Source organism: Aquarana catesbeiana, linkage group LG11 (genome assembly GCF_042186555.1).
Source record: "Aquarana catesbeiana isolate 2022-GZ linkage group LG11, ASM4218655v1, whole genome shotgun sequence".
Taxonomy (NCBI): domain Eukaryota; kingdom Metazoa; phylum Chordata; class Amphibia; order Anura; family Ranidae; genus Aquarana; species Aquarana catesbeiana.
Genome location: NC_133334.1, coordinates 180,797,445 through 180,824,877, shown reverse-complemented (window position 1 = coordinate 180,824,877; position 27,433 = coordinate 180,797,445). Strand labels below are relative to the sequence as shown.

Here is a 27,433-nt window from a genome sequence, read left to right as displayed (position 1 = left end):
TATCGCTTACACTGATCCTACAGCACTATTGAAAGTGCATTTTTAAAATTATCTTTTGATTGAATAAACTCAATATTTTTACGGACTTGCGCTATTAGTATCAATCTTTTCTATCCACCCATATGTGGTGGATGAGACAACTCTATTTGAATGCGCTTTACCCCTGCAGGGGTACATCTTTCCAGTGAGTGTGGAACCAAGAGGGGAGCATGTGTGGAATTCACTCAACTTGCACTATACGTTTTTGTTGATCCAGGCACAACTCACTTTGGAAGCTACTATATATATATATATATATATATATATATATATATATATATATATATATATATATATATATATATATATATATATATATATTGTGTGTGTCTGCATGGACTGAAATACCCTTATGGACATTTTTTGCACAACAAGCACATTGCACTTTTCTAAATAAGGTTACATGTTATTGCTATATAATGTATACAGTTAGTATCATCACCCTGGCTCTGACCCACTCGTATCATCAAAATCGTATTATCAAAAATCACATTACATCATCAGGGATTTGACCTTAGGTGACATAGGCTGGGTTTTTAAACAGAGCAGTATTGTTTGTTATTATTGTAGTAACCCCTGCAAGCTGCTATCGTGTTATAGCCTTGGTGGCCGCTAACAAAGTCCCGCTGCACCTATTGTACAGTCTCCGTAGCCTTAAAATTGGTATCAATACTGAGCTGTCATGAAGAAAGGAGCTAAATTGTTTACAAGTTAGCATGGAAACCATACTAGCCACTATTTGATAATATACATACTGGAAGCTAATACAAATCATTTAAGAGAACACAGACATAAGCTGTTACAGTAAATGCAATACCTCATGGCCTCTATCGTAAACCACTAGATATAGTATTCTCAAATACACCACCTTTAAAATACACTGTTGGAGCTGTTGTGTGCTTCATCGATTAGTTCATTTGACCTAAGCGAATATGTCATTATGCATCAGTGTCATGACACACTGCCCAATTTTGTGCTGTCATGATGTTGCATGCGTACACAGCCATGTGATGTCCTCACACTCTAAAGGGGGCTTGCTTCTCTGGGCACCATTTTGGCTATGAAGTCAAATTGTCAAGAAAGATGGGGGCTGTTTCCCCACCCAAGGCAGTGCCTCCTGATGTTGGGGTGGGACCGAAAAGAAGTGGAGGCAGTTAGGATGGGACCGTCTTTGAATAGGGAACACACTCCTGGCATTTCACCTGCACCTAAGATACCCAAAAGGTATATGTCTAATTGGGTGTACTACTATGCAACATCAACTCTATATGTATGGGGAGATTTTATTAGTGCTTAATGTCATTGGTTTATTATCTTTTTGAAGTTTAAAAAAAACATGTTCACCTTTTAGGAGCATGTTCCATATTACATCTGTATTTAGAGTGCAGCATGTAATATTCACCCACCTCCTGCTGTCAGAACCCCCCTCCCTGTGACAATGGGCATAGGTTCCTTTCCTCGCAATAATAATTAAAGCGGTGTTCCGCTTAAAAAAAAATAAAAATAAAAGTCAGCAGCTACAAATACTGCAGCTGCTGACTTTTAATAATCGGACACTTACCTGTCCCAGGGTTCAGCGATGCGGGGGATTGAAGCCCCGCTCGTGCTGGCATTTTAAGAGTGGGCGCCCAGCTGTGACTTCACAGCCGGGCACCCACTGCGCATGCACGAGCCGCGCGCCGTGACTGGCCGCGCATTTATCTGGGACCAGTCACATGTCCCAGATGGTCGACAAGAGGGAGGGGGAGAGGTGATCTCCCTTCCTGTGCCGAGGGAAGTGAGAACTGAGCCCAGGCACCTAAGGAGGCAGACTACGAGGGACCCCCTAGCAACAGGCATTTATAGTTGAGTGAGTAAAAAAAAAAAAAAAAAAAAATTCTCCAAATGTTTTGTTTTTTTAAGCACATTAATACTTTTTTTTTTTGGTGGTGAAACTCCACTTTAAACTACAAGTCCCGTCCACCACCATGGCAGACGGCTTGTAGTTCTCAATGAACAGTGAGCGCACTGATGGGCATCCATAACTTCATCCATAAGCCCTGCAGCTTTTAAACTGACAGCCCGCTCAGAGGTATGTGCAAAAAGATGTAGGGCTTGTCTGCAGAAGCCTAACATTGCACCTGCGATCCACTGATCATAAGTGCAATGCTCTGCAGGCTCCTATGAAAAAAATAATAATTGCACATTTTTTTGCTTTAAAAATATGTGCAATTAAAACATTTTTCAGCCTTTAACCCTTTCGCTGCCAGGTCTGTACAGCTTACGGGCCTACAGCACTGCTTCCAACTGGCCAAGTCCTATATTCCCCCTCTGCTATAAGTTTATGGTCATTTCAGTGACCATGAGCTTATAGCAAAACTGTTCAGCAAACTCTGCTGAACAAGCCAATAGCCTTGATCTGAATCTTTGATCTTGACCTGATCTTGACCTGATCAGAGCTATTGACCCAAAAATTCCCCCCACCCGCTATTGCTGCCACCTCTGCAATTTTGCCGCTGCTTCACCTGCCTCCACGTAGCCTGCCATGGATAAAATGAATCCCCCTCCACCACTCTAATTTCCCCTACCCTCTTGCATCGGTCCCTGCGGCACCGATATCCCCCCAGCACCAATTGCCGGAAGCCACAGCAAAATAAAACAAACAAATCCAACACTCAGAGGGCTGTTCCGACCCCTACTCCAGTCATCCTCGGCACTCACCCAATCCTGAGAGCCACCTCCGTTCTGTGCTGTTATCCGGCAAAGCGAAACTGTCAGGATGGAGAGCTCCTATGTCCATTGATCACTGGAGAATAGTAAACAGTGTTTACTATATTACAGTTTTGTGAATGAATAGGAGTCTCTATACGTCTCCCATTCATTCAAGTACAGTGCAGCTCAGGATGCAGAGAAAGGAACTTCAGACCCTTTGTCTCAAAAAAGAGACATCAGGGGTCTGGTTAAACCTCTGGTATCTCACCAAAAACCCCCCATAAAAAGTACAAAATATTGAAAAATAAAATTGTAAAAAAAAGAAATAGAAAAAAAAAAACTGAAAAAAACCCACCATAGTAAGGTCTTGTTCACACAAGGCATACTACACATACACCCCTGCAAGGCCTTGTTTACCTGCTCAGCGATGCATTCCTGTGTAGGCCATCACATTGATGTAATTTGGGATTTAGTTTCTGCATGAACACAGCTGTTGCTCCCAAATTGACATTCATGTGGGTCTGGGTGCATGTCCCTGAGCTCATATTGTCTGCGTTCGGGGTCGTGCACCCACACGGATGTCAGATTGGAAGCAGCAGCTGTGCCCATGCAGCCACTGCATCCCAATTGGCATGAATGGGACTGCCTGCATGGGGATGCACGAAACACCTGGGCATCCCCATGTGGGTAAACACAGCCCTCAATAGGGATATACTTTAGTATGCCCAATATGAACGAGTTGTTAGTGTAATTTAGCAGGACTTTTATAAGTTATGTTGTGTTTGTGCACCAATAATGATTTTAGTAATTGTTTCATGAAAATAGCGGTTTGCTAAACATTTGCGCAACTATTGCAGGGCCTAAAAAATCTGTAGCACATTTTATTTTATTCTATAGGTAACGTGCTTACAGAAAGTGTATGGTTTGGGGGGGTCTTTTAAGAACTCTGAAAGTTGTATGTGAAAAAATGATGACCTCAGATTTTTAAATTGTTTTTATTTACACTTTTGCGCACCTTCCATTTTCACCATTTCATAAAAATCTATTTAAAATTTACAAATATTAATTTATTAACGCAATACAGTTTTAGCTTTTATATTTAGTAGGAAAAGCTGTAAGGGGAAAAACAAAAAAGCAATGGAAAAATTGCAAAAATAGAGTGGCCAGCTGAGTTTAAAAGTGGAGCGCAGGGTCTAGCAGCGAAAGGGTTAATGCTGCCTGGGTCCCCATTGGCAACATTTCCTTGCATCTCCACTGGGACAGAATGTGAGTGAAATCTCTCTAATGGAGACAGACTGCACTTAAACATGAATTAGAAACCCTTTAAACCTACCTGAATTTTGTTTTGTCCTCAGTGGAGAAATTTCCTCTTTTTTTTTTTTTCGTCTTGAGGACAAATGTGCCTAGGATGGGACATGTTAAACGTGAAGGATCAGGGTGAATTGGACAATGAAGACTGCAGGAAACCTGTTTATACAGACCAGAATCTCATTTTTCACCACCACCACCAACTGGCACAGAAATTGGGGGTTATTAGAACTCTGAAATAGAAGTGTTTTGAAAGCTTGTGGCTCCCTGGGCTGGGCTCTTGTTAACATTCATAAGGTCAAGCAAAAACACAGGACCATTAAACAGAGAAATCATGTAGTCATCCTGTATGTGGCTACAGTGTCAAAAAAGCTCAGAGGGTTTTTCATGCCCAGCAATACATTAAAACAAAATCTTGTACATCCTAAGCAAGCAACACCCAAACTCAGAATACCATAGTATATGCAAATCAGTGTAGTGATGTATACAAGGCCCTGTACGTTGTGAGAAAAAAAAAACAACCACCCAACATAGGAGGGTAAACTCTACACCTTTAGGCTTCTTTTAGACGTGTGATTGAGCAATAGACAGCAGACAGGGGTTTTTACATGCTTTGCGCTCGCACGTCTAAATTTACCCTAAGGAAAAGGGACATTTTTTTTAAGGACAGTGAGGTGCACATTTTGGAGAGGACCATTGGTTCACAAGAGGTATGAAAGATGCTAACTACATAAAACTGAGACAACCATCCCTAAACAGGGAATGAGGGCCTTCAACATCACCTTTCGCCCATGTATAATGCCGTATTATCATCTGGTCCCCAGAAATTTGATAGCAATTTACACAACATGTAAATCTAATAAAATCACACCTGTTCCAGACTTACCACTACTATTGGATTAGATTATGCAAGAACAAAATGTTGTTATTACATAATCAATAATCTTGAATAACATCTCAACACACATTCCATGGTGATTGGATTAAATGGGGCCTTGCAAATAAAATGCAAGGTCTGTATCATCTTATACATTCATTGTATGTTTCTTTGCTTTGGGTAAGTTTGTTCCTGTCTCACTCTGTAGCTAGGGGGTGCTTTGTATTATTAGTGCTGCCTTTCCTCAGTATGCTTTAGCCTACATTGTGATCACATGTATATTGCTGGAGCTGGTCATATTATGATCTTTTGACCTACAGTATCTGGATGTTTATTTTTCCATGTATTGCAGAGGTTTTGGATTAAATCTTTTCTATGATCTGCAAAATGTCATTTGGATCAAGCTACTGTCTGCAGCCTTTGCTGAGATTATGAGTTATTGCTATCTTGCCACAGCTTGGTAAGTTATAGAGATCATACTTTCAATGATTAGATGGGGAGGCACAACAGTCTGCTTATGTGGTTGTGCTGCATTACAGAAATGTAAAAAAATACACTTTGGAAGGAAATCATAATAAATACATTACTTTAGGGTTTCAGCAGGCTTGCCTAGGCAGGGGTTGGTGACATCAGTGGGTCTTCATGGGGGATCCTAGGAAAATATAGTCCAAATCTCAAGACTCCTGTATTGTGTCTAATGTGAGAATTGGGATTCTGAGCTTTTCCAGATGCCCAGTGACATCAGCAACAAGAAGCAGGGGTAAGGTGAGTATTTTTCATGCATTTTCTGCATTAAGTGACTGGCCTCAAGTGATACACAGAGATTAAATAAATCCTTCTACATCAGTTGTGCCTGTCTCTCTGCAGTCCTCTCTTCACTACATCAGTTCAACGTGCTGAATTTATAAAGCATGTCTGAGTTTAAAAGGGGGGGGGGGGGGGGTTACACTCTGCCAAGCTCAGCAGCATACAGAAATTACACTTAGTGCTCTTAATTGAGAGGCATATGCTTTGTTCATATTTCATATATGGGGTTTACAACCACTTTAATGCATTGTTTTATTTTTTTTAATTGAAAATAGTATTGTAGATTCAATGGAAGTACTAAAATCTGCGTTTTTTTTTTTCTTTCTAGTATCTTTAATTTAACATTTACACAGATGTCTTATGAAAAGGAAGGGTTGAACGGTCAAATTATTAAATACATTGTGCAAAACCCCTAATAAATAAGCAAGCTAATTGGCTGCTATAGATTAGAGCGTTATGTTAAACATCTAAAAAACTTTGGAGCATTGTGAATAGTAATCAGCAATATAGTTGTTTTGTATATGCAGAGTTTTTAACACCACAAGCAACATTCATAAAGACAACTCAAAATAGGTAATGTGCTCAAAGCTGCTTATTATACAGTATATTAAAAATAAATAAAACGTATTCCAGACCATGATCACAATAACATGCTTGGTAACATAAATCTATGACATAGAAATGATTTTTTTTTTACTTGGACCAAGACCTCTCTCCTAACTGTTATGTGATACAATGTAGATGGGTGTCAAGTACCACTTTTTAGAAGTCTGAAATTGATTGGAATCTAAGTTCTTGAAATGCAATATCTTTTTTATAAGCTAAATTATGTTTTATCAAAAATATCAACTAAGATTGGACAAAACACATGCTTACAGATACAAACACTATTTTCTGTATTTCTATGTGTTGAACACCTCCAAAAAGAGAGAGAGAGAGAGAGCAGACAATTCATGCAGAAGCTATGCATAATGGAAAACCCAATGGAAGTAAGATCATGAGACCTACAGTTGCCACTACTGATGCAGCATGCAAGTCTTGTTAAAAAAAGCTTATATTGTTGGAAATAAAACTAAAACATATACTACAGAAGAAAGAGAGATGCATGATAGAAAATAGTAAAGGACAGTAAAAGGTAATTTTTTTTTTTTTCCTTTTTTTATGCTGTGCCCCCATTTTCATTTTTAAAGCTTTACCTTTTTAATCTAATTTTTGAGAAACAGAAATAGAAGTGTTAAAAGCTAAGTTCACCTTTTTAAAAAAACACAATAAATGCACATCTTTTTGCAGGCAAAGAAATGTGTATTTTTTTTATTAGGCACCTGTAAAGCATTGAGCCCATGATCAGCAGATCGCGAGTGCAGTGTCAGGATCCTGCAGACTGTCAGTGTAGTTGCCTGCACATACCTCGTACAGGCAGGCATCTACTGAATGGCAGAAAGAATCAATTAACTTCTAGAGCACTCACCAGCTCCCTCGTAGTTCTTTGAGGACTACAAGCAGTCAGCAGCAATGGTTGATGGTAGTTGTAGTACTTTCATTTACGGAACACTGTGAATGAATGACGTGACCAGGGGGCAAAACCCCACACAACCACACTCTTTTTAAATTGTGACCGCAGGTGTGGGGAGAAGATTCCCTGCACGCTGTCACACGGGGGCTCAGGGGCTGCTGGTTTAGTAACGTGTTACATGTTACACCCTAAATATGGGTGTAATATGTAACATATTATGAAAGGTGAATTTATCCTTTACTAGTTTATTTTTTATCAATTAAAAAAATGGAAAGTAAATAAACATAAGAAATCCAAATTAAATCAATATTTTGTGCGACCACCTTTTGGCCTTCAAAACAACATCAATTCTTTTAGGTACACTTGCACACAGTTTTTGAAAGAACTCGGCAGGTAGGTTCTTCCAAACATCTTGTAGAACTAACAAAAGATCTTCTGTGGATGTAGGTTGCCTTAAATCATTTTGTCTCCTTATGTAATCCCATACAGACTTGATGATGTTGAGATCAGGGTTCTGTGGGGACCAAACCATCACTTTCGGGTCTCCATGTTGTTACCTATACTGAAGATAGTGCTTAATAACATGTTTGGGGTCCTGCTGCAGAATAAATTTGGGCTAATCACACACCTCCCTGATGGTATGGCATGATAGATAATAAGCATATGCCTGTATTCCTCATCATTCATTATGACCAAATCCCCAACTCCATTAGCAGAAATTTAGCCCCAATCTTTCAAAGAACCTCCACCACGCTTCACTGTTGCTTGCAACAGATAATAATTGATACTCATTATTGTACTGCTCACCAGCCCTTCCGCAAACAAACGGTCTCCTGCTACAATCTAATATACCACATTTTGACTCATCAGTCCAAAGCACCTGCTGCCATTTTCCTCACCCCAGTTCATATGTTTTTGTGCACAGCTGAGTCACTTGTTTCCATGTTGGAGGTATGGCTTTTTGGCTGCAATTATTCCAGGAGAACAACTTCTGGTCAGACTTCTTCAGGCAGTAGATGGGTGTACCTGGGTTCCACTGGTTTCCACCAGTTCTGTGCTGATGGCACTGCTGGATATCTTCTGATGTCGAAGGGAAGTAAGCATGATGCATCTTTTATCTGCTGCATTATCTTTCTGCGGCCAACCACTTCAAAAGAGCTTTAACAGCACAGTTTGAAACTCCAGTCTTCTTTGAAATCTTTACCTGGGACATGCTGATGCAGTATAACTACCTTGTGTCTTGTTGCTGTTCTCTGTCTTGCCATGGTGTGTGACATGAAAAGGTCTTCTACAAGCTCACCTTAGTAGCAGAGTATTGGCCAGTTTTAAGCTTTCTACACAGCTTTTTCTGTTTCAGTTAAGGACCGTGTTTTAACCTACATATGAAATCGATGATCATTAGCACCTCCTTGGTATAATTGGTTAACCGGTTCCCGACCGGCGCACACCGATGTACGTCGGCAGAATGGCACGGCTGGGCAAATGGGCGTACCGAGGATACCCGTGATTGCCTCACGGAGAGGACGAACGGGGAGATGCCGTTGTAAACAGCATCTCCCCGTTCTGCCTAGTGACAAGTGTCACTCGATCTCTGCTCCCTGCCATCGGAGCAGAGATCAGTGACGTCACACATACAGCCCATCCCCCTACAGTTAGTAATCACTCCCTAGGACACACTTAACCCCTCCCCGCCCCCTAGTGGTTAACCCCTTCACTGCCAGTGCCATTTACACAGTAATCAGTGCATTTTTAATTGCACTGATCGCTGTATAAATGACAATGGTCCCAAAAATGTGTCAAAAATGTCCGACATGTCTGCCATAACGTTGCAGTCACAATAAAAATCGCTGATCGCCGCCATTACTAGTAAAAAAAAAAAATGATTAATAAAAATGCCATAAAACTATCCCCTATTTAGTAAACGCTATAACGTTTGCGCAAACCAATTATTAAACGCTTATTGCGATTTTTTTTTTTACCAAAAATATGTAGAAGAATACGATCGGCCTAAACTGAGGAAAAAAAATGTTTTTTTATATATTTTTGGGGGATATTTATTATAGCAAAATGTAAAAAATAATGCGTTTTTTTCAAAATTGTCGCTCTTATTTTGTTTATAGCGCAAAAAATAAAAATCGCAGAGGTGATCAAATACCACCAAAAGAAAGCTCTAATTGTGGGAAAAAAGGACGTCAATTTTATTTGGGAGCCACGTCGCACGGCCGCGCAATTGTCAGTTAAAACGAAGCAGTGCCGAATCGCAAAAAAACGCTCTGGTCAGGAAGGGGGTAAAATCTTCCGGGGCTGAAGTGGTTAATCGTACACCTGACTTTAATCCTTTGTAAAAAGCGTGCAAGTGTAAGAACTGATGCTGGTTTGAAGCCAAAGGGTAGTCATGCCAAATATTGATTTGATTTAGATTTTTTTTCTCTTCTGTTAACTCACTTTTTGTAAATTGATAAAAGTAAGTAATTAAAATATATATTTGTGAAAGCATTCCTAATTTACAGTATTTCTTCACACCTGTCTAAAACTTTTGTACAGTACTGTATAATAAAGTAATACAGCTACAGCTTAAAAAATCTATCCTAATTTATGAGTTCTACTTAATTTTGACTAAATTGTCTATCTGCGTTCCATGTGAAAAAATAATGATAAAGACTGCTACAACCCAGTATCTGAATACAAGATATCAGATTATAATACGCAATAAGTGTGCTGTCTCTTTAAATAAATCAAAACAACTCAATATAAATCGATCAAAAAAAAGTTAAATCCAAGTTATCAATTGCATAATCCATAAATACATTTAGAATACAAATATCTTCCGTGTATCCCATAATGAACTCAAACAGACTCATACGTTTCAAGTGATGATAGAAATGAGTCTCACACTCCAAAAAAGTGCAACAAAGTGATTTAGTGCATAAAATAATTAAACATTACATAAATTCAGTCCATAAATTATTCAGCTTGGTGCTTGTGAAATATTCCAACCACTACTGGTGCTTTCCTCAGTGCTCCACCACCTTCAGTGGTCCCTTAAAGTATTCTGTCGGATTGATATGCTATATAACCTTTATTCTGTTTAAGCAGAACGTTTTAAAAAAATTGGTTGATTTTAGCCAATACTGGGCCAGGGAATCTGTATTTCTGTTTGGGGGACATATGACTCTGATCGAGCTGTTGATATACTCATGTAGCAGAGATGTATCTGGGCAGCGGCTGCTGTGCTTGTGCGTTCTATCCATCCATGTTGTAACAACCTTCAATAATTTAGAGGTCTGCCTGTTTGGCAAGGAGTTTGTACTTCTGAAGGTGGTGGAGCACCGAGGAAAGCACTAGCAGTGGTTGGAATATTTCACAAGCACCAGCCTGAATAATATATGGACTGAATTAATGTATATAATTTTTAATTATTTATGCACTAAAGCACTTTCTGGCACTTTTTGGGGTGTATGAGACTCATTTCTATTATCACTTGAAACGTATTATTTTGTTTACAGTATGTGTAGACGGTGCACCTATTGCATATTATATATATATATTCCATTTTGATTGTCTTAGCATAATAATTTATTTTACATGAAGAGCCCAAGAAACCAATACTCACCAAGAACTCATTTGTCAATATAAATAAGTGTGTGAGTCACCGGCGCAAAGTAATACTATTGTGTTCTGGAATTAAAGTTGTAGATTGGTTGCTGCAATCAATCCACCAGTGAATGGAAAAAATAAAATAAAAATATTGTTGGTTGCACTATCCCAATACCCTAAAGTTAGATAAACCAATTTTTAAATGATATATAATATATACCAAAACCCTAATTATATCCCAGCATAGTATCAATATACAGTATACATCCAAAAATGTCAAGCTTATAATATCTTATTATTATTATTATGCAATGTGCCAATTTATGCAAACATTTTGTTGGAAACTGTTCTTAGTGAGTAAATTATTCTTGTAGGAATGTCGCTGTATCCTTTCTGAGCCGGCGTGCGGTACAAGCCTCGTTCTCACCTGGCTTACGGGTCAAACCTCGCTCTGGCCCGGCCAGAAATGGCGTAGTGCCGTGATACGATTTCCCAGCAGCCTCTACGCATTTCGCAACAGAAAGCTTCCTACGTGTTTCGCAATTACTGTTGCGAAACACATAGAGGCTGCTGGGAAATTGTATCATGTCACTACGCCATTTCCGGCCAGGCCAGAGCGAGGTTTGAACCGCAAGCCGGGTGAGAACGAGCCTTGCACCGCACACTGGCTCAGAAAGGATACGGCGACATTCCTACACCCATTCCTACACCCATTTAAACTGCTGGAAGAGCTTGGTGCCAGCTTACGGGTACCAACATGTAAGTGTATAATCTCTTTTTAATCTATTTAAATAAACAGCATTGAGATATTGCACAATGATTGCTGTTTGTTTTTCTATGAGGATTTCTCTATGAGAATGGATACTTTATGCCCATAATATAATGGGGTCAGCAAGGATAGACGTTGCAGGTGCAATGGTTATCCCTTCTAAATGAACCAAAGGCACTTTTATACCGGCATCTAGCGAATGGCCAATCCACGTGGTGGTGGTGTTGTCACTGAAGTGGTGAACTTGTCGCTAGGAATCACGGATGGTAAATTTAAAAGCACAAGAATAATATACTTACTAAGAACAACAAAGTTTTTGCATAAATTGGCACATTGCACATTGTATAATAATAATAATAATAATAATAATAATTGGATATTATAAGCTTGACATTTTTGGATGTATATATTGATACTATGCTGGCATATAATTTAGGGTTTTTGTATATATATGATTTAAAAAGTGGTATATCTAACTTTAGGGTATTGGGGTAGCGCAACCAACAATATTTTTATTTCATTTGTCAATATAACTCTGACTTTTAAGATACAATTGTGAATTTAAAATTCTTATCCTAAAGTCTTGCTTAATAAACCCAGAATTTGTGCTGACTTTTAATACCACAAATCTAATACAAATGGGCAGGTAACTGTCCTAAAACATTACAGCTTTTGGGTAAAAGGTAATTTAAAGATAATACGTTTTTAGAAAACAAAAGCCAGAGTCCTGTGGTTGTCAGGGCTGAGCTCAGCCCTTCCTTCTCTCTATCTGCTAATTGCCTGCTCCTATCTCTCCACAGCTACACACCTGTTGATAATATCCTGCGCGTCAGTCATGCCTACTTAAGCCGTCCAGCCCAGAGGATCTCTGCCTTCGCCATTGGTCAACATCAGAGACTATCTCCTCTGTTCCTGTTTAAAGACTTGCTTGGCTGACATCCTCTCTGGCTCCAGATCCTGCTTGCTGTTCCACTACACTAATCCCTGACCTGGCTTGGCTGACTATCCGTTCTGGTTACCGAACTTTGGCTATGTTTTGACTGTTTGTTCTGTTTACTTTTATTATTAAACAAGTGTGATTTAACTGTACTTCCATCTCGGTCTGATTTCATGGTTTCTGACAGTAGGCAAATTCCTTGAATTCAGAAGATACAGTCAATCCACTTGTTGGTAATATTTTTTCCAGATTGGATAAGCAGGATCACTGCATGGATCAGTTTTCCATGGCATTACAAACGCTCCTGAGTCGCACGGCTCACCTGGAATCTTCCACTGTGGCTGCTCTGGCACAACCTGTGTTACAGGCCATCCTTGCTGTTGCTCCAGTCTCTGTGCAGGCACCTGCCTCAAGTATTACCTCTATAAGAGGTACTGTAAGTCTGGTTCCGCTCCGCTTCTCCAGCGATTTGGGGGCGATCCAGTCCAATGCAGATGGTTTCTCAACCAGGCTGAGATATACTTTGAGATGATGCCCCAGGTGTTTCCCACGGACAGAAGCAAAGTAGGTTTCGTGATGTCTTTGCTTTCTGAGAGAGCCTTGGCCTGGGCAAACCCTCTATGGGAGTAGCAAAAACCTGTTGTCTTGAGTTAACCTGACTTTGTGGCCTCCTTTAAAAAGGGTATTTGACATTCCTGCATGCTCCGCTTCTGCTGCCAAGTGCCTCATGTCCATCAAACAGAGAACGAGAACTGCTGCCGATCACGCCATTGAATTCCGTACTCTGGCAGCAGAGGTTGCTTGGAAAAATGAGGCCCTTGTGGCGGCTTTTTCTCATGGCCTCTCGGATACCATCAAGGATGAGATAGCAGCCCGAGATATACCCACTGAGCTGGAGAAGTTGATCACGTTTGCCATCCTCATTGACTCCAGACTCAGAGAAATACTCTCTTTTAAGGAGTGCTTGCTGTATTTTGTCTCCGAGCTTTGCAGTCCCACCCGTGCCTCCCTCACCTCCCATGCCTCCTGGTACTGAGTCGGTCAGTGAAGGTGAACCCATGCACTTGGGTTTCACGTGTCTCTCTGCGGATGAGAGAACCTTTAGGCAGAGAGAGATTGTTCCTTTTATTGTGGCCAGGCAGGTCACTTTTTGAAGTCTTGTCCTACCCATCTAGGGAATACCCAACCTTGAGGTCCTGTCACGGACAGACCTTAGGTGGCGTTGTTTCGTCCCCAGTTATCCATAAGGATAAGCCCCTGGTTTTCAGTCACCCTTTCTTGGGCTGAGTCGTCCATCGAGATACAGGCTCTAATCGACTCTGGGGCTGCAGGCCTGTTCATTGATGCTGCCTTTGTATCGAAGCACTTGACTCCACTTGCCATTGAGGCTCTTGATGGGAGACCTCTACAGCCTGCCCATATGACTCATGAGACTGTTTCGTTGTCCATGGCTGTAAGGGTTCTTCATTATGATATAATCCAATTCCAAGTTATTTCCTCACCTATGTTTCCTCTGGTTATTGGTTATCCTTGGTTACAGAGGCACAACCCCTCTTTTGATTGGCTCCGTGCTGAGGTTCTCTCCTGGTCGCCACAATGCAGTAAGACATGCTTCCAGAAGATAGCTAAGGTGCTGTGCACCTCTTCACTCTCCTTCCTGCCGGAGGAGTACCGCGATTTTAGCGATGTCTTTGACAAAGTTCAAGCCGGTAGTTTGCCTCCACACTGGTCGTATGATTGCGCAATTGACCTTCAACCTGGTGCCATACCCTCTCGTGGTCAGTTTTACCCTTTTGTCGGTCTTGGAGGGTAAGGCCATGGAGGAGTATGTTGCAGACGCACTTTCTCAAAGTTTCATCCGCAAATCCTCATCTCCTGCTGGTGCTGGTTTCTTCTTTGTGAAGAAGAAGAGTGGTGAACTGAGACCTTGTATTGGTTATAGCGGTCTCAATCATTTCACAATTAAGAATGCCTAACCGATTCCGTTGATTACGGAGTTATTTGACCGCCTCAAGGAAGCAACGGTTTTCAAAAAGTTTGATTTGAGAGGGGCATACAATCTCGTAAGAATTAAGGAGGACCACGAGTGGAAAACTGCGTTTAATACCAGAACAGGCCATTATGAGTACCTCAGAATGCCTTTTGGCCTTTAACGCCCCGGCAGTTTTCCAGGAATTTTATTAACAATCTCCTCCGAGATTTGTTGCAATTATGTGTGGTGGTTTATCTCGATGATATCCTCATATTTTCCAAATCCCTGGAGAGCCACGACACAAATGTCTGTGGTGTGCTTCAGAAACTAAGAGAGAACAATCTCTATTGTAAGTTGGAGAATGTAAGGGCTGACGCTTTGTCACGACAATTTTCCTCCACTTCCAAGATTGAGTTGTTCCGGTTCCTGTGATTCCTCCTGATCGTATTCTGGCTACGATTTGCACCAGTCTCACTTCTCCGTTGGGTGACAAAATTCTTGCTGCTCAGGTCCATGCTCCTCCTGAGAAACCTTGTGACCGCTGCTTTGTCCCAGAGAGTCTCTGTACTGCTGTGCTCCAGACTTGCCATTCTCCCAAGGCTGCTGGCCACCCTGGGAAGAATCAACTCTTTTGGGCCATTTCCCAACAATTCTGGTGGCCTAGTCTACGTGCTGATGTAGCTGCCTGTTCTGTGTGTGCTCAGAGTAAGACTCTACGACACCTTCCAGTGGGCCGCCCCGGCAGTTTTCCAGGAATTTTATTAACAATCTCCTCCGAGATTTGTTGCAATTATGTGTGGTGGTTTATCTCGATGATATCCTCATATTTTCCAAGTCCCTGGAGAGCCACGACACAGATGTCTGTGGTGTGCTTCAGAAACTAAGAGAGAACAATCTCTATTGTAAGTTGGAGAAGTGCGAATTTCATCGTGAACAGGTTAAATTCCTGGGTTATGTCGTTTCCACTGCTGGTTTTTCGATGGACCCAGAGAAACTTTCAGCAGTCCAACAGTGGCCCCGACCCGTGGGTTTACATCCTCTGCAGCATTTTTTGGGCTTTGCCAACTATTATCGGAAGTTTATTCGTAACTTCTCGTCTCTGGTCAAGCCCCTGACTGATATGACCAGAAAGGACGGTAACCCACAGAGTTGGTCTCCGGAGTCCGTTAAGGCCTTTGAGAGTCTCAAGGCTGCCTTTGTTTCTGTTCCTGTGTTGGCACATCCTGATCCTATGTTACCTTTTATCCTTGAGGTTGATGCTTCTGAGACTGGTGTTGGCGCCCTTCTGTCTCAACGTCCTACCTCCTGAGAGCGCTATGCAGCTACTTTTCCAGGAAGTTGTCAACTGCAGACTGCAACTACGAGATTGGTGACAGAGAGCTGTTAGCGATCATTTTAACCCTGAAAGAATGGAGACATCTCCTCGAAGGTACCACTGTGCTGGTTCTCATTCTTACTGACCATAAGAATCTCACATCCTTGTCTGAGGCTAAACGCCTCTCTCCCAGAAGGGCGCGATGGGCTCCTTTCTTGTCAGGTTTCAATTACATTGTCTCATTCTTACCCGGTACTAAGAATGTAAGGGCTGACGCTTTGTCACGACAATTTTCCTCCACTTCCAAGATTGAGTCGTTCCGGTTCCTGTGATTCCTCCTAATCGTATTCTGGCTATGATTCGCACCAGTCTCACTTCTCCGTTGGGTGACAAAATTCTTGCTGCTCAGGTCCATGCTCCTCCTGAGAAACCTTGTGACCGCTGCTTTGTCCCAGAGAGTCTCTGTACTGCTGTGCTCCAGACTTGCCATTCTCCCAAGGCTGCTGGCCACCCTGGGAAGAATCAACTCTTTTGGGCCATTTCCCAACAATTCTGGTGGCCTAGTCTACGTGCTGATGTAACTGCCTGTTCTGTGTGTGCTCAGAGTAAGACTCTACGACACCTTCCAATGGGCCTCCTACAACCCATACCCAATGGAGAGAGGCCCTGGACCCACCTGTCTACTGTATGGATTTCATTGTGGAGTTACCCAACTCCCAGGGCAACACAGTTATCCTTATGGTGGTTGACCGGTTCTCAAAAATGTCTCATTGTATTCCACTTAAGAAGTTGCCCACTTCTAAGGAACTGGCTTCCATTTTTGCTCGGGAGATCTTTCGCTTACATGGGCTACCAAAGGTGATTGTCTCGGACAGGGGTAGTCAGTTTGTGTTTCTGGTGAGCCTTTTGTGCACAGTTTTGAATTCAGCTTGCTTTTTCCTCTGCGTATCACCCGCAGTCTAATGGGGCTGCAGAACGAGCCAATCAGTCCTTGGAGCAATTCCTACCTTGCTATATTTCTGACCAACATAACATCTGGTCAGACCCATTACCGTGGGCAGAGTTTGCGCACAATGGTGCCTTGAATTCTGCTTCCCGATTGTCCCCATTTATGGCGAACTATGGTTTCCAACCTTCCATGTTGCCTGACTCATTTGTTCCGCAGTCCAGGAGGCTTTGCGACATGCTAATGATAGGTACGGACTCCATGCTGACCGCAGACGCTTGCCTGTGCCTTCCTACCAGGTTGGGGATAGGGTTTGGCTGTCATCTCGCAACGTCCGACTTTGTGTTCCCTCTCTTAAGTTTGAAGTTTGCACCTTTGGTTTATTGGGCCTTTCCATATTCTTCGCAGGATTAACCCAGTGGCTTACGCATTAGACCTTCCTTCTAATATGCGTATTTCAAATGTATTTTAGGTTGAGAACCATGTATGAAGTAAAGTCCATTGTTGACTCCCATAGTTTCTGTGGGCACATAGAGTACCTGGTGCATTGGAAGGGGTACGGTCCGGAGGAACTCTCTTGGGTCTCATCCTCAGATGTACATGCCTCTGTCCTCCTCCGTGAATTCCATAGACGTTTTCCCCCCAAGCCTGGTGGTCCTCAGAGGGGAAGGGGTCGTTGAGGAGGGGGCACTGTCAGGGCTAGGCTCAGCCCTTCCTTCTTCGAGCTGGCCGCTCAGCTGTGGGCTAATTGCCAGCTCCTATCTCTCCACAGCTACTTAAGTGTTGATGATATCCTGCTCGTCATTCCTGCCTACTTTGGATGTCTAGCCCTGAGGATCTCTGCCTTCGCCTTGGTCAACATCACAGAGCCTATCTCCTGTGTTCCTGTTTAACCTTTTCAACCCTGGACCATTTGGCTGCCCATAGACCAGAGCGCTTTTTGCATTTCGGCACTGCGTTGCTTTAACTGACAATTGCGCGGTCATGCAAAATGCAAAACATTTTTTTTCCTCAGTTTAGGCCGATACGTATTCTTCTACATATTTTTGGTAATAAAAAAATTGCAATTAGCGTTTATTGATTGGTTTGCGCAAAAGTTATAGCGTCTACAAAATAGAGGATAGTTGTATGGCATTTTTATTAATATATATTTTTTTTTTTATTAGTAATGGCAGCGATCTGAGATTTTTATCATGACTGTGACATTATGGCGGACAGATCAGACACTTTTGGCGCTATTTTGGAACCATTCACATTTATTCAGCGTTCAGTGCGTTTAAAAATGCACTGGTTACAGTGTAGATGTGACTGGCAGTGAAGGGGTTAACCACTAGGGAGCGCTGCAGGTGTTAAGTGTGTCCTAGGGAGTGATTCTAACTGTGGGGGGATGGGCTACGTGTGACATGACACTGATCACCGCTCCCGATCACAGGGAGCTGTGATCAGTGTCCTGTCACTAGGAAGAATGGGAAAATGCTTGTTTACATCAGCATTTCCCCGTTCATCCTCTCTGTGAGACGATCGCGGGTATCCCACGCGGACATCGAGTCCGCGGGACCCATGATCACTCATGGAGCTCGGGGCGGGCGCGAAAATGCCGCTTCTTAAAGGGCAACGTACAGGTACGTTAATATGCCTGTATGTGCCCTTCTACCGATGTATATTGGCGTGAGCCGGTCGGCAAGGGGTTAAAGACTTGCTTGGCTGACATCTCTTCTGGCTCCAGATCCTGCTTGCTGTTCCACTACACTGATCCCTAACCTTCTGGCTTGGCTGACTATCCGTTCCGGTTACTGAACTTTGGCTATGTTTTGACTACGTTTGTTCTATTTACTTTTATTATTAAACAAGTGTGATTTAACTGTACTTCTGTCTCAGTCTGATTTCATGGTTTCTGACAGTGATAAAAAATATTCTGAAAAACATCAGACATAAAGTCTTATAGGCAAAGGAAACTATTTTCACAGCTGTATTCTTGTACCTGTTTCTTCTATAGAATTCTATAGGATATTTAAAGGAACATTCACCACTCACTTGTTGTCATTAAAGTACATAGCAGCACTCTTTGTTAAGCAGCCCATTAAAATGTAATAGACTATAATGCATCTCAAATTATGAAAAAGCAGAACCTGATGCGTTTTTTGTAGAATAGAGCACCACACTGCACAGTACTGCAGCTACACTCTGGATGTGTATCAGGGTGACTTACTTGCCAACAGTCCTGGATTTGGCAAGACAGACACTGCTTTGTCCCGGGCTGTGTCCTGAGATCCAAGTGGCAGGGATAGCTGCATTTTTCCTGTTCTTGCAGCTATGTAGCAAATGCATATTTTTGCACTACTCCCCAGCTAAGCCGACGATCGGGTCTGCAGGGAGCCCTGCGGGGGGAATGGGGGCTGCCTATAGCCCTCCTATGTCCTTTTAGTAGGTTAGGTTGTCTCTTGGGGGTCTTCAATATCTCCCCAAGCAGCCCCAGTTGGTGAGCAGGGTTGGAGATGTGGCTGCCTCCTCCACTTCTCCCACAGGTGGCTACTTCATAATGGGTAATCTTGCAGCTGAAGATGGGAAGGGATAGTAGCCCCATGGGTCTTTGATCACCTGCCATGCTGTAAAATCCACCCAGGTCTCAACTATGCTAGGTAAACTACTGCCACCGTATACTTTTTGGGTATATTATGTTGCACAGGAAAACTTCATTACTTAATCTTTATGCATGTAGCGATTTTTCACCTGATTTAAATTCCTGTTTGCAGTCCTCCTTTAAAAGTTTGGGTTTGATGTTTACATGCTTACTGTTACTACCAGTGTTTTATTGTCTTTCTTTACCTTTGTATTTGTTTAGCCCTATATCTACAGCTTTCTTATATACTGTATGTTTAACCACTTCACCTGGGTGGATGTTATATGACATCCAGGGAGTGAAGTGGTTAGACATCCTCCCTGCAGGCATCATCCATGTATCAAAATTTACAGCTGGCGATGGGCTTTTAGGCAGAAGTGAATCAAGTGGCTGAATAGCCACTTGATCACTTCTGTGGGTGTCAGAAGGTGAATCAAACCCCCCCACCACCACCCCAACTCCCACCACCTTTCCTGGGCTCTCCCATCTGATTGGGGAGCCTGGGACCACTACGACCGGTGGCAACGACAGCACTACAGAGAGAGGAACTCATGTTGTTCCTCCCAGTCTGTGACCCCAGAAACCAGAAGTGATAAGGATTTCATCACTTCTGGATTTGGGTCCTTGTTTACCTACCCGTTAGCAGCCAGGAAAACAGCTGATCAGACGTATCTGTGTCTGATCAGCTGCAATGGAGGCATGGACTGACCCGCACGGGAACCTCTCCCTGTCACTCCCTTTCCTTCCCAGGCAAACCCTTTTTTCTACCTCTCCCCCTCACTTTGTGAAATAAACCATGCAGCTCTGTGTAAAGAATACAAACGTGGCTGATACAAAGTAAGCACCTGAACTGCAAACTTGAATACTCTATAGTAGGGTTGATTTACTAGAAGAGTAGACCATGTTCAATTTGCAAAATTAATTTTCATTTTGTTAAGTGAATAAAGTGAAGATCATTTTGCAAAGAATACCCAATCGTGCAAGGAAAACAAAACCAAAAAAAAACATAATTTTTGCTTTCACATGATTGGATAAGTGAAGTCAATTCACTTTGTAAAAATATATGTTTACTTGGTTTAATCACTTCCAGACCAGCTCACGCCGATATATACGTCAGCACTTTGAAGAGGGATATCATTGTTATGGCAGCAGCTAGCTACCATAATCCTGGCATCCTCTGTGCCCCCCCCCCCCCCCCCGGTGCCCTCTGCTGCTTACCAGAGCCGTCGGTAGTGGCGGAGGAGATCGGGTCCTCTCCCTGGCTTGGTATGGAGATGAGTGAGGGGTAGATGGCCCCACCTGTCTCCATACCATTGCAGGGCGGAAGCGATGTCAAAATGTCACTTTCGCCCATAACTCTTAAAGAGACATTTTTTTAATTTATTTTTAAATGAAATTTATTTTTTTTTTATTCTATTTTAGTGTAAATATGAGATCTGAGGTCTTTTTGACCCCAGATCTCATATTTAAGAGGCCCTGTGATGCTTTTTTTTCTGTTACAAGGGGTGTTTACATTCCTTGTAATAGGAATAAAAGTAACACCTTTTTTTTTTTTTTTTTTTAAGAACAGTGTAAAAATAAAAGATAAAATAAATAAGAATGAAACTTTTTTTTTAAACGCGCCCTGTCCCGCCGAGCTCGTGTGCAGAAGCAAACGCATACGCAAGCAGCACCTGCATATGAAAACGGTGTTCAAACCACACATGTGAGGTATCGCCGCGATCGGTAGAGGGAGAGCAATCATTTTAGCCCTAGACCTCCTCTGTCACTTAAAACATGCAACCTGTAGAATTTTTTAAATGTCACCTATGGAGATTTTTAAGGGTAAAAGTTTCTCGCCATTCCACAAGCGGGCGCAATTTTGAAGCGTGACATGTTGGGTATCAATTTACTCGGCCTAACATTATCTTTCACAATATAAAAAAAATGGGCTAACTTTACTGTTGTCTTATTTTTTAATTCAAAAAAGTGTATTTTTTCCCAAAAAGGTGCGCTTGTAAGATGGCTGCGCAAATACGGTGTGACAAAGTATTGCAACGACTGCCATTTTGTTCTCTAGGGTGTTAGAACCCCCAAACATTATATATTTTTTTCTAAGTAATTTTCTAGCAAAAAAAACAGTTTTTAACTTGTAAGCAAATCTCAGAAAGAGGCTCGGTCCTTAAGTGGTGAATAAAGCTGTGCAGGTTTCAATCATCCAATAATGTGTAAGCTAAAAAATGTTCTTGAAAAATAAATGATCACCTACAGTAGCTTCACCTCATTCACTATGCTAAGTGAAAATTCTATTTAAAAGTAAACAAGTTTGGCTCCTTCAGTAAATCAACTCTGTTGTCTTCTCAATATTGATGCTTCTTCTTTATAACATACAAAGCCATTCACAACTCTGCCCCCAGCTACATCACCAATCTTGTCTCCAAATATCACAGAAACCATCCTTTCTCTTCCTCTCAAGACCTCCTGCTCTCAAGCTCCCTTGTCTCCTGCTCCCATGCACAAGCAGCGCTTTACAATGTAAACCACTCCAGGATCTCTTCAGAGCCTCTCCCATCTTCTGGAACTCTCTACCTCAATCTGTCTGGCTATCTCCTACTCTGGCTGCCTTCAGGTGATTCCTGAAAACAAAATTCTTCAGGGAAGCCTATCATACCTCCAACTAATCTCTTATCACTTCTATTAGCTCATTCCCCCAGTTACAACCTTTTGTACCAGCTGCCCTACCTGATTAGATTGTAAACTCTTCTGAACAGGGCCCTCTTAAATCTCTTGTATTTTATTGTATTCTAACTGTATTATCTCCCTTTTATATTGCAAAGCGCTGCGTAAACTGTTGGCGCTATAAATATCCTGTACAATAATAATAATAACTTGAATATGTATGAGAGTGTTTTTCACCTTCTCTTAAATTCTACGGTTGGCTCATTGCATTATATCTAACATTTTTTTTTTAAACTAAAAATTCTCTCTTTACCTACAGATTCTTACTTTGAATCCTGATACTGAAAAAAATTATCAGAGTTCTATTACAAATATATTACATTTTCTATGTTTTTAATTTGTATTTGATGTCTCAATAACTATATTATAATTTTACAATCCATGATTTTGTGATATTAATGGGAGGATAGTATCCTTCAATTTTTTTTATATTCCCATTTCCCAGTTTTTAATATACTGAATCACGATTTTGGCACTGTTTCTACTCTTCTGTCTCTCTCAGGCTGCTACCTTATGCTTACACTCTGTCCACAGCTCATTACACTTCTGTTGTACATGCTTACTGTCTGTCATTATTTACAATTTATAGAGTTTAAGCCTTTTAAGTTACAGTGTTATCTTAAGTCTGTGTGCTAGTCATATCCTGCTACTTGGGATATTATAGAATGTACATGGAGAAAGCATCTCTCTAGTTAAACTGTGAAAACACATTCAGATAATAAAGGAGAAGTACAGCCAAAGCGCATTTGGCTTTACTTCTACTGTGGATCACAGGAGTGCAGAACGTCCTGCACTCCTGTGACACGTTTTCAGCAGACAGTGGTTGAAGCCCGCTGTCGGCTGACATCACAGAGCCGATCCAGGCTCGCACAAGATCGTGACCATATGGTTGAGATCCACCCACATGCGTGGACCGGCACCCTTAGAGCCTGAGCCGGCTGCTCCCACTCCCTCCACAGCCCAGCGCTTCAGTGAGAGCAGGGGGCAGAGCAGAGAGCTGCTGACTGACAGTCACCAGCTCTCTGCTCAGGGAGCTGTGAGAACCGAGCGATCAGCGGTCTTTGAGCACTCGGTTCTCAGTGTTAGAGCCAGCGGGGGACAAATGCAGCATCAGACAGATGCTGCATCCACCTAGGTAAGTATGCTTTTAAAAAAAAATGATTTCCATACTTCTCTTTCAATACAGAAAGAAGAGTTTTATATAAAAATGAGACTAGTAATGACTTAGTTGGAATACTAAAATCTACTAAAACCTACAGTATAACAATTACCTGCACACTGGAATTTAAAAGTTTAGCGCAACTAGTGTGCAGATATACGTAATACACATATCAGGTTGGTATGCATAACTGCACATCACCTTTTGTAACATGTTATTACACAAATCTTTCTGTACAAATATTTCTACATATATGAAAACCATTAATTCTTTCAGATGTCGCTGAAACATTAGTGTATTATTGATTTCTGTCCTTTTTACATAGAAGAGAATGAACAAAAAAGAGGAAGAGACAAAGAGAGAAAAGAAGGAAAGACAGATGGAGGAAAAAAGAGAAGGTGAAACAAAAGAGAGAAAGGAAAATATAGAGAGAGGGAGAGAAAGAGACCAAGGACAAAGGAAAAGAAATAGAGAAAAAGAGAGAGAGAGAGAGACAAAGAAACATGATGTGTGAGAGGGAGGGAAAGGAAAAGAAAGAGAGAAAAGGGGAAAAAATTGAAAAAAGGGACAGGAAAGCAATAGAAAGAGAAAAAAGTATAAAAGAAAAGGCAGAAAAAAGGAAAATAAAATGTAATAAAGATGAAAAAAAGAAGTTATTTCAAGTATCTATTTTTCCTAAATGAATGAACTTGTTGAAACCAGTGATGCATGAAATACGTGTGGAGCAAAGAGAGAGGTTATGAAACACAGATAAGGCATAATGAAAATTGGTAGAGGAGAAAGACAGGATGAAGGATTGAAAAATTAGGGATAGGGTAAGAAAAAAAAAAGAAAATGTGGATTAAATCCGTACCTTGGTTGCTTAACGTCAGATGTGCTGGAACTTCAGATTTTGGGAATGGGAATAAAATCAGAACAGAGTGGTAGTGGGGGAAGGGGACAGAGGAAGAAAGAAAGAAAAAACGAATAAACGACAAGTTTAGAGAAACGTCACAAAAAAGAAATTAAAAATATAAAAAAAAACTTTTTCTAAAAATGCCACAATTTAAAAGTTCAGGTTTTATGACATAAGTCTCTTTTTTTTTTAATTTGTGACAGGCATCTCACCCCATTTTTTGGAAATATGGAGAAGAGTTAAGGGAAAAATATAGAAAGGGCTACAGGGAAGAAGGGGGAGATGCCAAAAATAAGAATAACAATTTGAAAAAGAAAAGAAAAAAAAGAACACAGAGAGATATGGTAGTTTAGTTTTGGTTTCATTGAAGAAAGAAAAAGCATTTGGAAGAGGGGAGATGGGGAAAGGCAAAGCCAGAAAAGAAACAAATTACAGAAGGATACAAATATATAGAAAACTAGGCAGGAAAAAAGAAAAAGTAAAACAATAAAAATAGAGCCAAATGCTTTTTCTTTATATATATTCATATATATACAATAGGATGGAAACACACATAGAAAATATACAACATAAGGCAAAGGAAGCCAACTGTTGTATGCAAAAATGTAATAGCTACAGTTATGATACATCTTATGTATTATTTAAACAGTAACTACATATGTAAAAATAAATTCTGACATTTGGTTATTTCAGAACTATACAGTACATAAACACAATGTAACAAAAAAGCTAAAGAAATAGGAAAAAATAAAGTGCAACTTTATAGTGGTCAAAACATCAAAGGTAGTATTTGGTAGGGACATTTTGCTTTCTCCCAGAAAAAAAAATCCTATTCATATCAACTCAATAGGACGTTTTTGATTAGACATCTTATTATTATTTAAAATCATGCTTTTAGGAAGTATATGTTTCATTATATATACAATTAGCTTGATTAATATCAGCACAAACTATAACACTGACATTTCCGACTGGTGTAACATCAATATACATTATTTACATGTTTAATAATATCACCATACATTATTCTCTAGATAAATATACCAGGGGTAATGTTTGTGAAGATCCAATTTAAACAGGTCATAATATAGCTTGTATTAGTTAGTTACATTTAATTGCACTTGTTTTGTAGCGTTAAAGATGTTTTTGTTGTTTATTCAAGCCCCTTCTTCAGGTCCACGGAGTGTTAGGAAGATACCCCTGCATTTATATCCACACTTTAATCATTCGTCTTTCACGTGTAATGCCAGTTTAACTTCTCTACTCCAGCAATTTGATAACAATTCATATCTCTAGCCATGTAAATGGAGGAACTAACACCCGTGTAGGCTTCCTGACACCAAAAATTGGATTATGTAACTAGAATATGGTTCTTCCACAACTTTCACAACCCCCCATAATGTTCTTGGACTATCAACTATCAATACATTCCAGGGTGATTGTATTAACCTCCCTGGCGGTATGATTATTTCTGATTTTAGGTGCTGAAAGCGGTACAATTATTTTGCACAGAAATTTGGCGTTTTATATTGTAGGCCTGTAATTCTTAGGAATAGTTCACTTAAATCTGTCCAAACAAGAGTCTAGTAGACATCCTGGGTATGATAAAGTTTGAAAAACGAAATAAAAAATTATAATATAATAAATAACTATAAATAATTATAACAAATAATAATATAATAATAATAAAAATTATATAATAATGTAATCAAATCAAAAACACTGAAATTTGCTCAGTTGCAGAATTTTAGCTTTCGTTACTTTTAGTGTTTGATGACGGATCTCCCCACAAATCACTATCGCTCAATTCTGCAAGTGATTCTAATTTATTATCGCTTTTTTCTAGCTGCTCTAAAACCACTTTTGATGTAAAGAGACAGTTTTGGTTGCTATGGACAATCTCCAGTTTCCTGGCAGAAAGAACAGTTTTATATATATAAAACTGCATGCAGGACACTGGACAGACCACTAGGGACAAAGGGGATGTGTAATTATTTGATACAGTACTGTAATCTGTAAGATTACAGTATGCTGTATCTATACTGTGTGTTTCACTTTTGAATTTACCGCCGAACTCCGTCCCCGTGCGTCGCAACGCTCGCAGGGAACGGAGCTCGGCACTGTGAATCGAGCGAGACACGGCGGATCGCCGATCACAGCGGAGAGGCATCGCAGGAACCAGGGGACAAGGTAAGTATGCTCTTCCTGGATCCTGCGATGCAAGCCCAAGTCTGGCTCGGGGATACCGCTTTTGGTATAAAAAATCCAACCCGAGCCAGACTCGGGAATACCGCCAGGGAGGTTAAGGTGTTTTAATGTATGAACATGCAGGTTTATCTGTCTGAAACTGATTGGAACAGAGGAATTGGATTGGATAAGCTGCAAAATATCTTCAAGATTACAAAACAAGTCCAGTTGAATGTGACTAACTAGTACTAGCTATACCAGAATTAATAAACATCTGTAGGATGCAATAAAATATATAACCATTACAACAACCCTTCTTTGATTAAACTAAAATTTGCATGCAAGAAAAGATGAAATATTGCTGTAGCAGTGTCAACAATGATCTGCAAAGCACAACAAGAACACGCTTTCTTTTGCCAACTACTTTTCACAAAGAAAAATACATAGGCTTCTCTTTCCACATTTTGGTACATATTTTACACCCCATAAAGGTTTTCCTATATACAAATCTTTACAAGAGCATGTTCCTTCCCAAGGAACCTAAAATGTACCTGACACTAGCCTTGAAACTGCACCTGTTACCTTCATAAGCACACGGCATTTGGTGCACAAAAAAATCATACATAAACGTGATAATAAAGTTTACCATTCATCTGCTGGAAGCCACCCTTTTTTTAACTAAATCCAAGACAACTATGCATCTTGCAATGATGGTGTGCAGGTGCTTTCAAGTGCTAGAATTTGCAAACAGGCTATGAGTTATCCAGTGGCAGCCTCCATAAGAAAGGCACAAGCATGAGAACAGGTGCACTGTACTGAGAAAAACACGTAGGTCATTATTGTAATTCAGTCAGCATGAGTGCCAGGCAATAGACAAGGGTGAGAGGCACGGAAAGTTTTTTTTTTTTTTTAAATTGGATACTCAAATATGATTTTATTTCAGATGGAGTTGTTACTCCAGATGTTACTGCCCATTTATTGTGAGTTAGAAAGCCAAATTCCAGCTAAAAATTGTTCAATTTTTAAGTTTTTTTATTTTAACTTTCGGATCCCATTGTTAAAAAAAAATGTTACGGTGTGATT

General features: G+C 40.7%; 1 protein-coding gene across 28 annotated transcripts in view; it reads right to left on the bottom strand.

The window, feature by feature from the left end:
• The window catches only part of NRXN2 (neurexin 2), a 3,426,600-nt gene that overhangs the window by 2,127,938 nt on the left and 1,271,229 nt on the right, over window positions 1–27,433 (bottom strand). For 26 of the 28 annotated variants that reach the window (XM_073605072.1, XM_073605074.1, XM_073605073.1 and 23 more), the window contains one exon: window positions 24,122–24,151. The exons of the other annotated variants lie outside the window; for them this stretch is intronic. In XM_073605072.1, coding sequence (XP_073461173.1) covers window positions 24,122–24,151 — 30 coding nt within the window. The remainder of the gene's footprint in view (window positions 1–24,121; window positions 24,152–27,433) is intronic. 28 annotated transcript variants of the gene reach the window in all.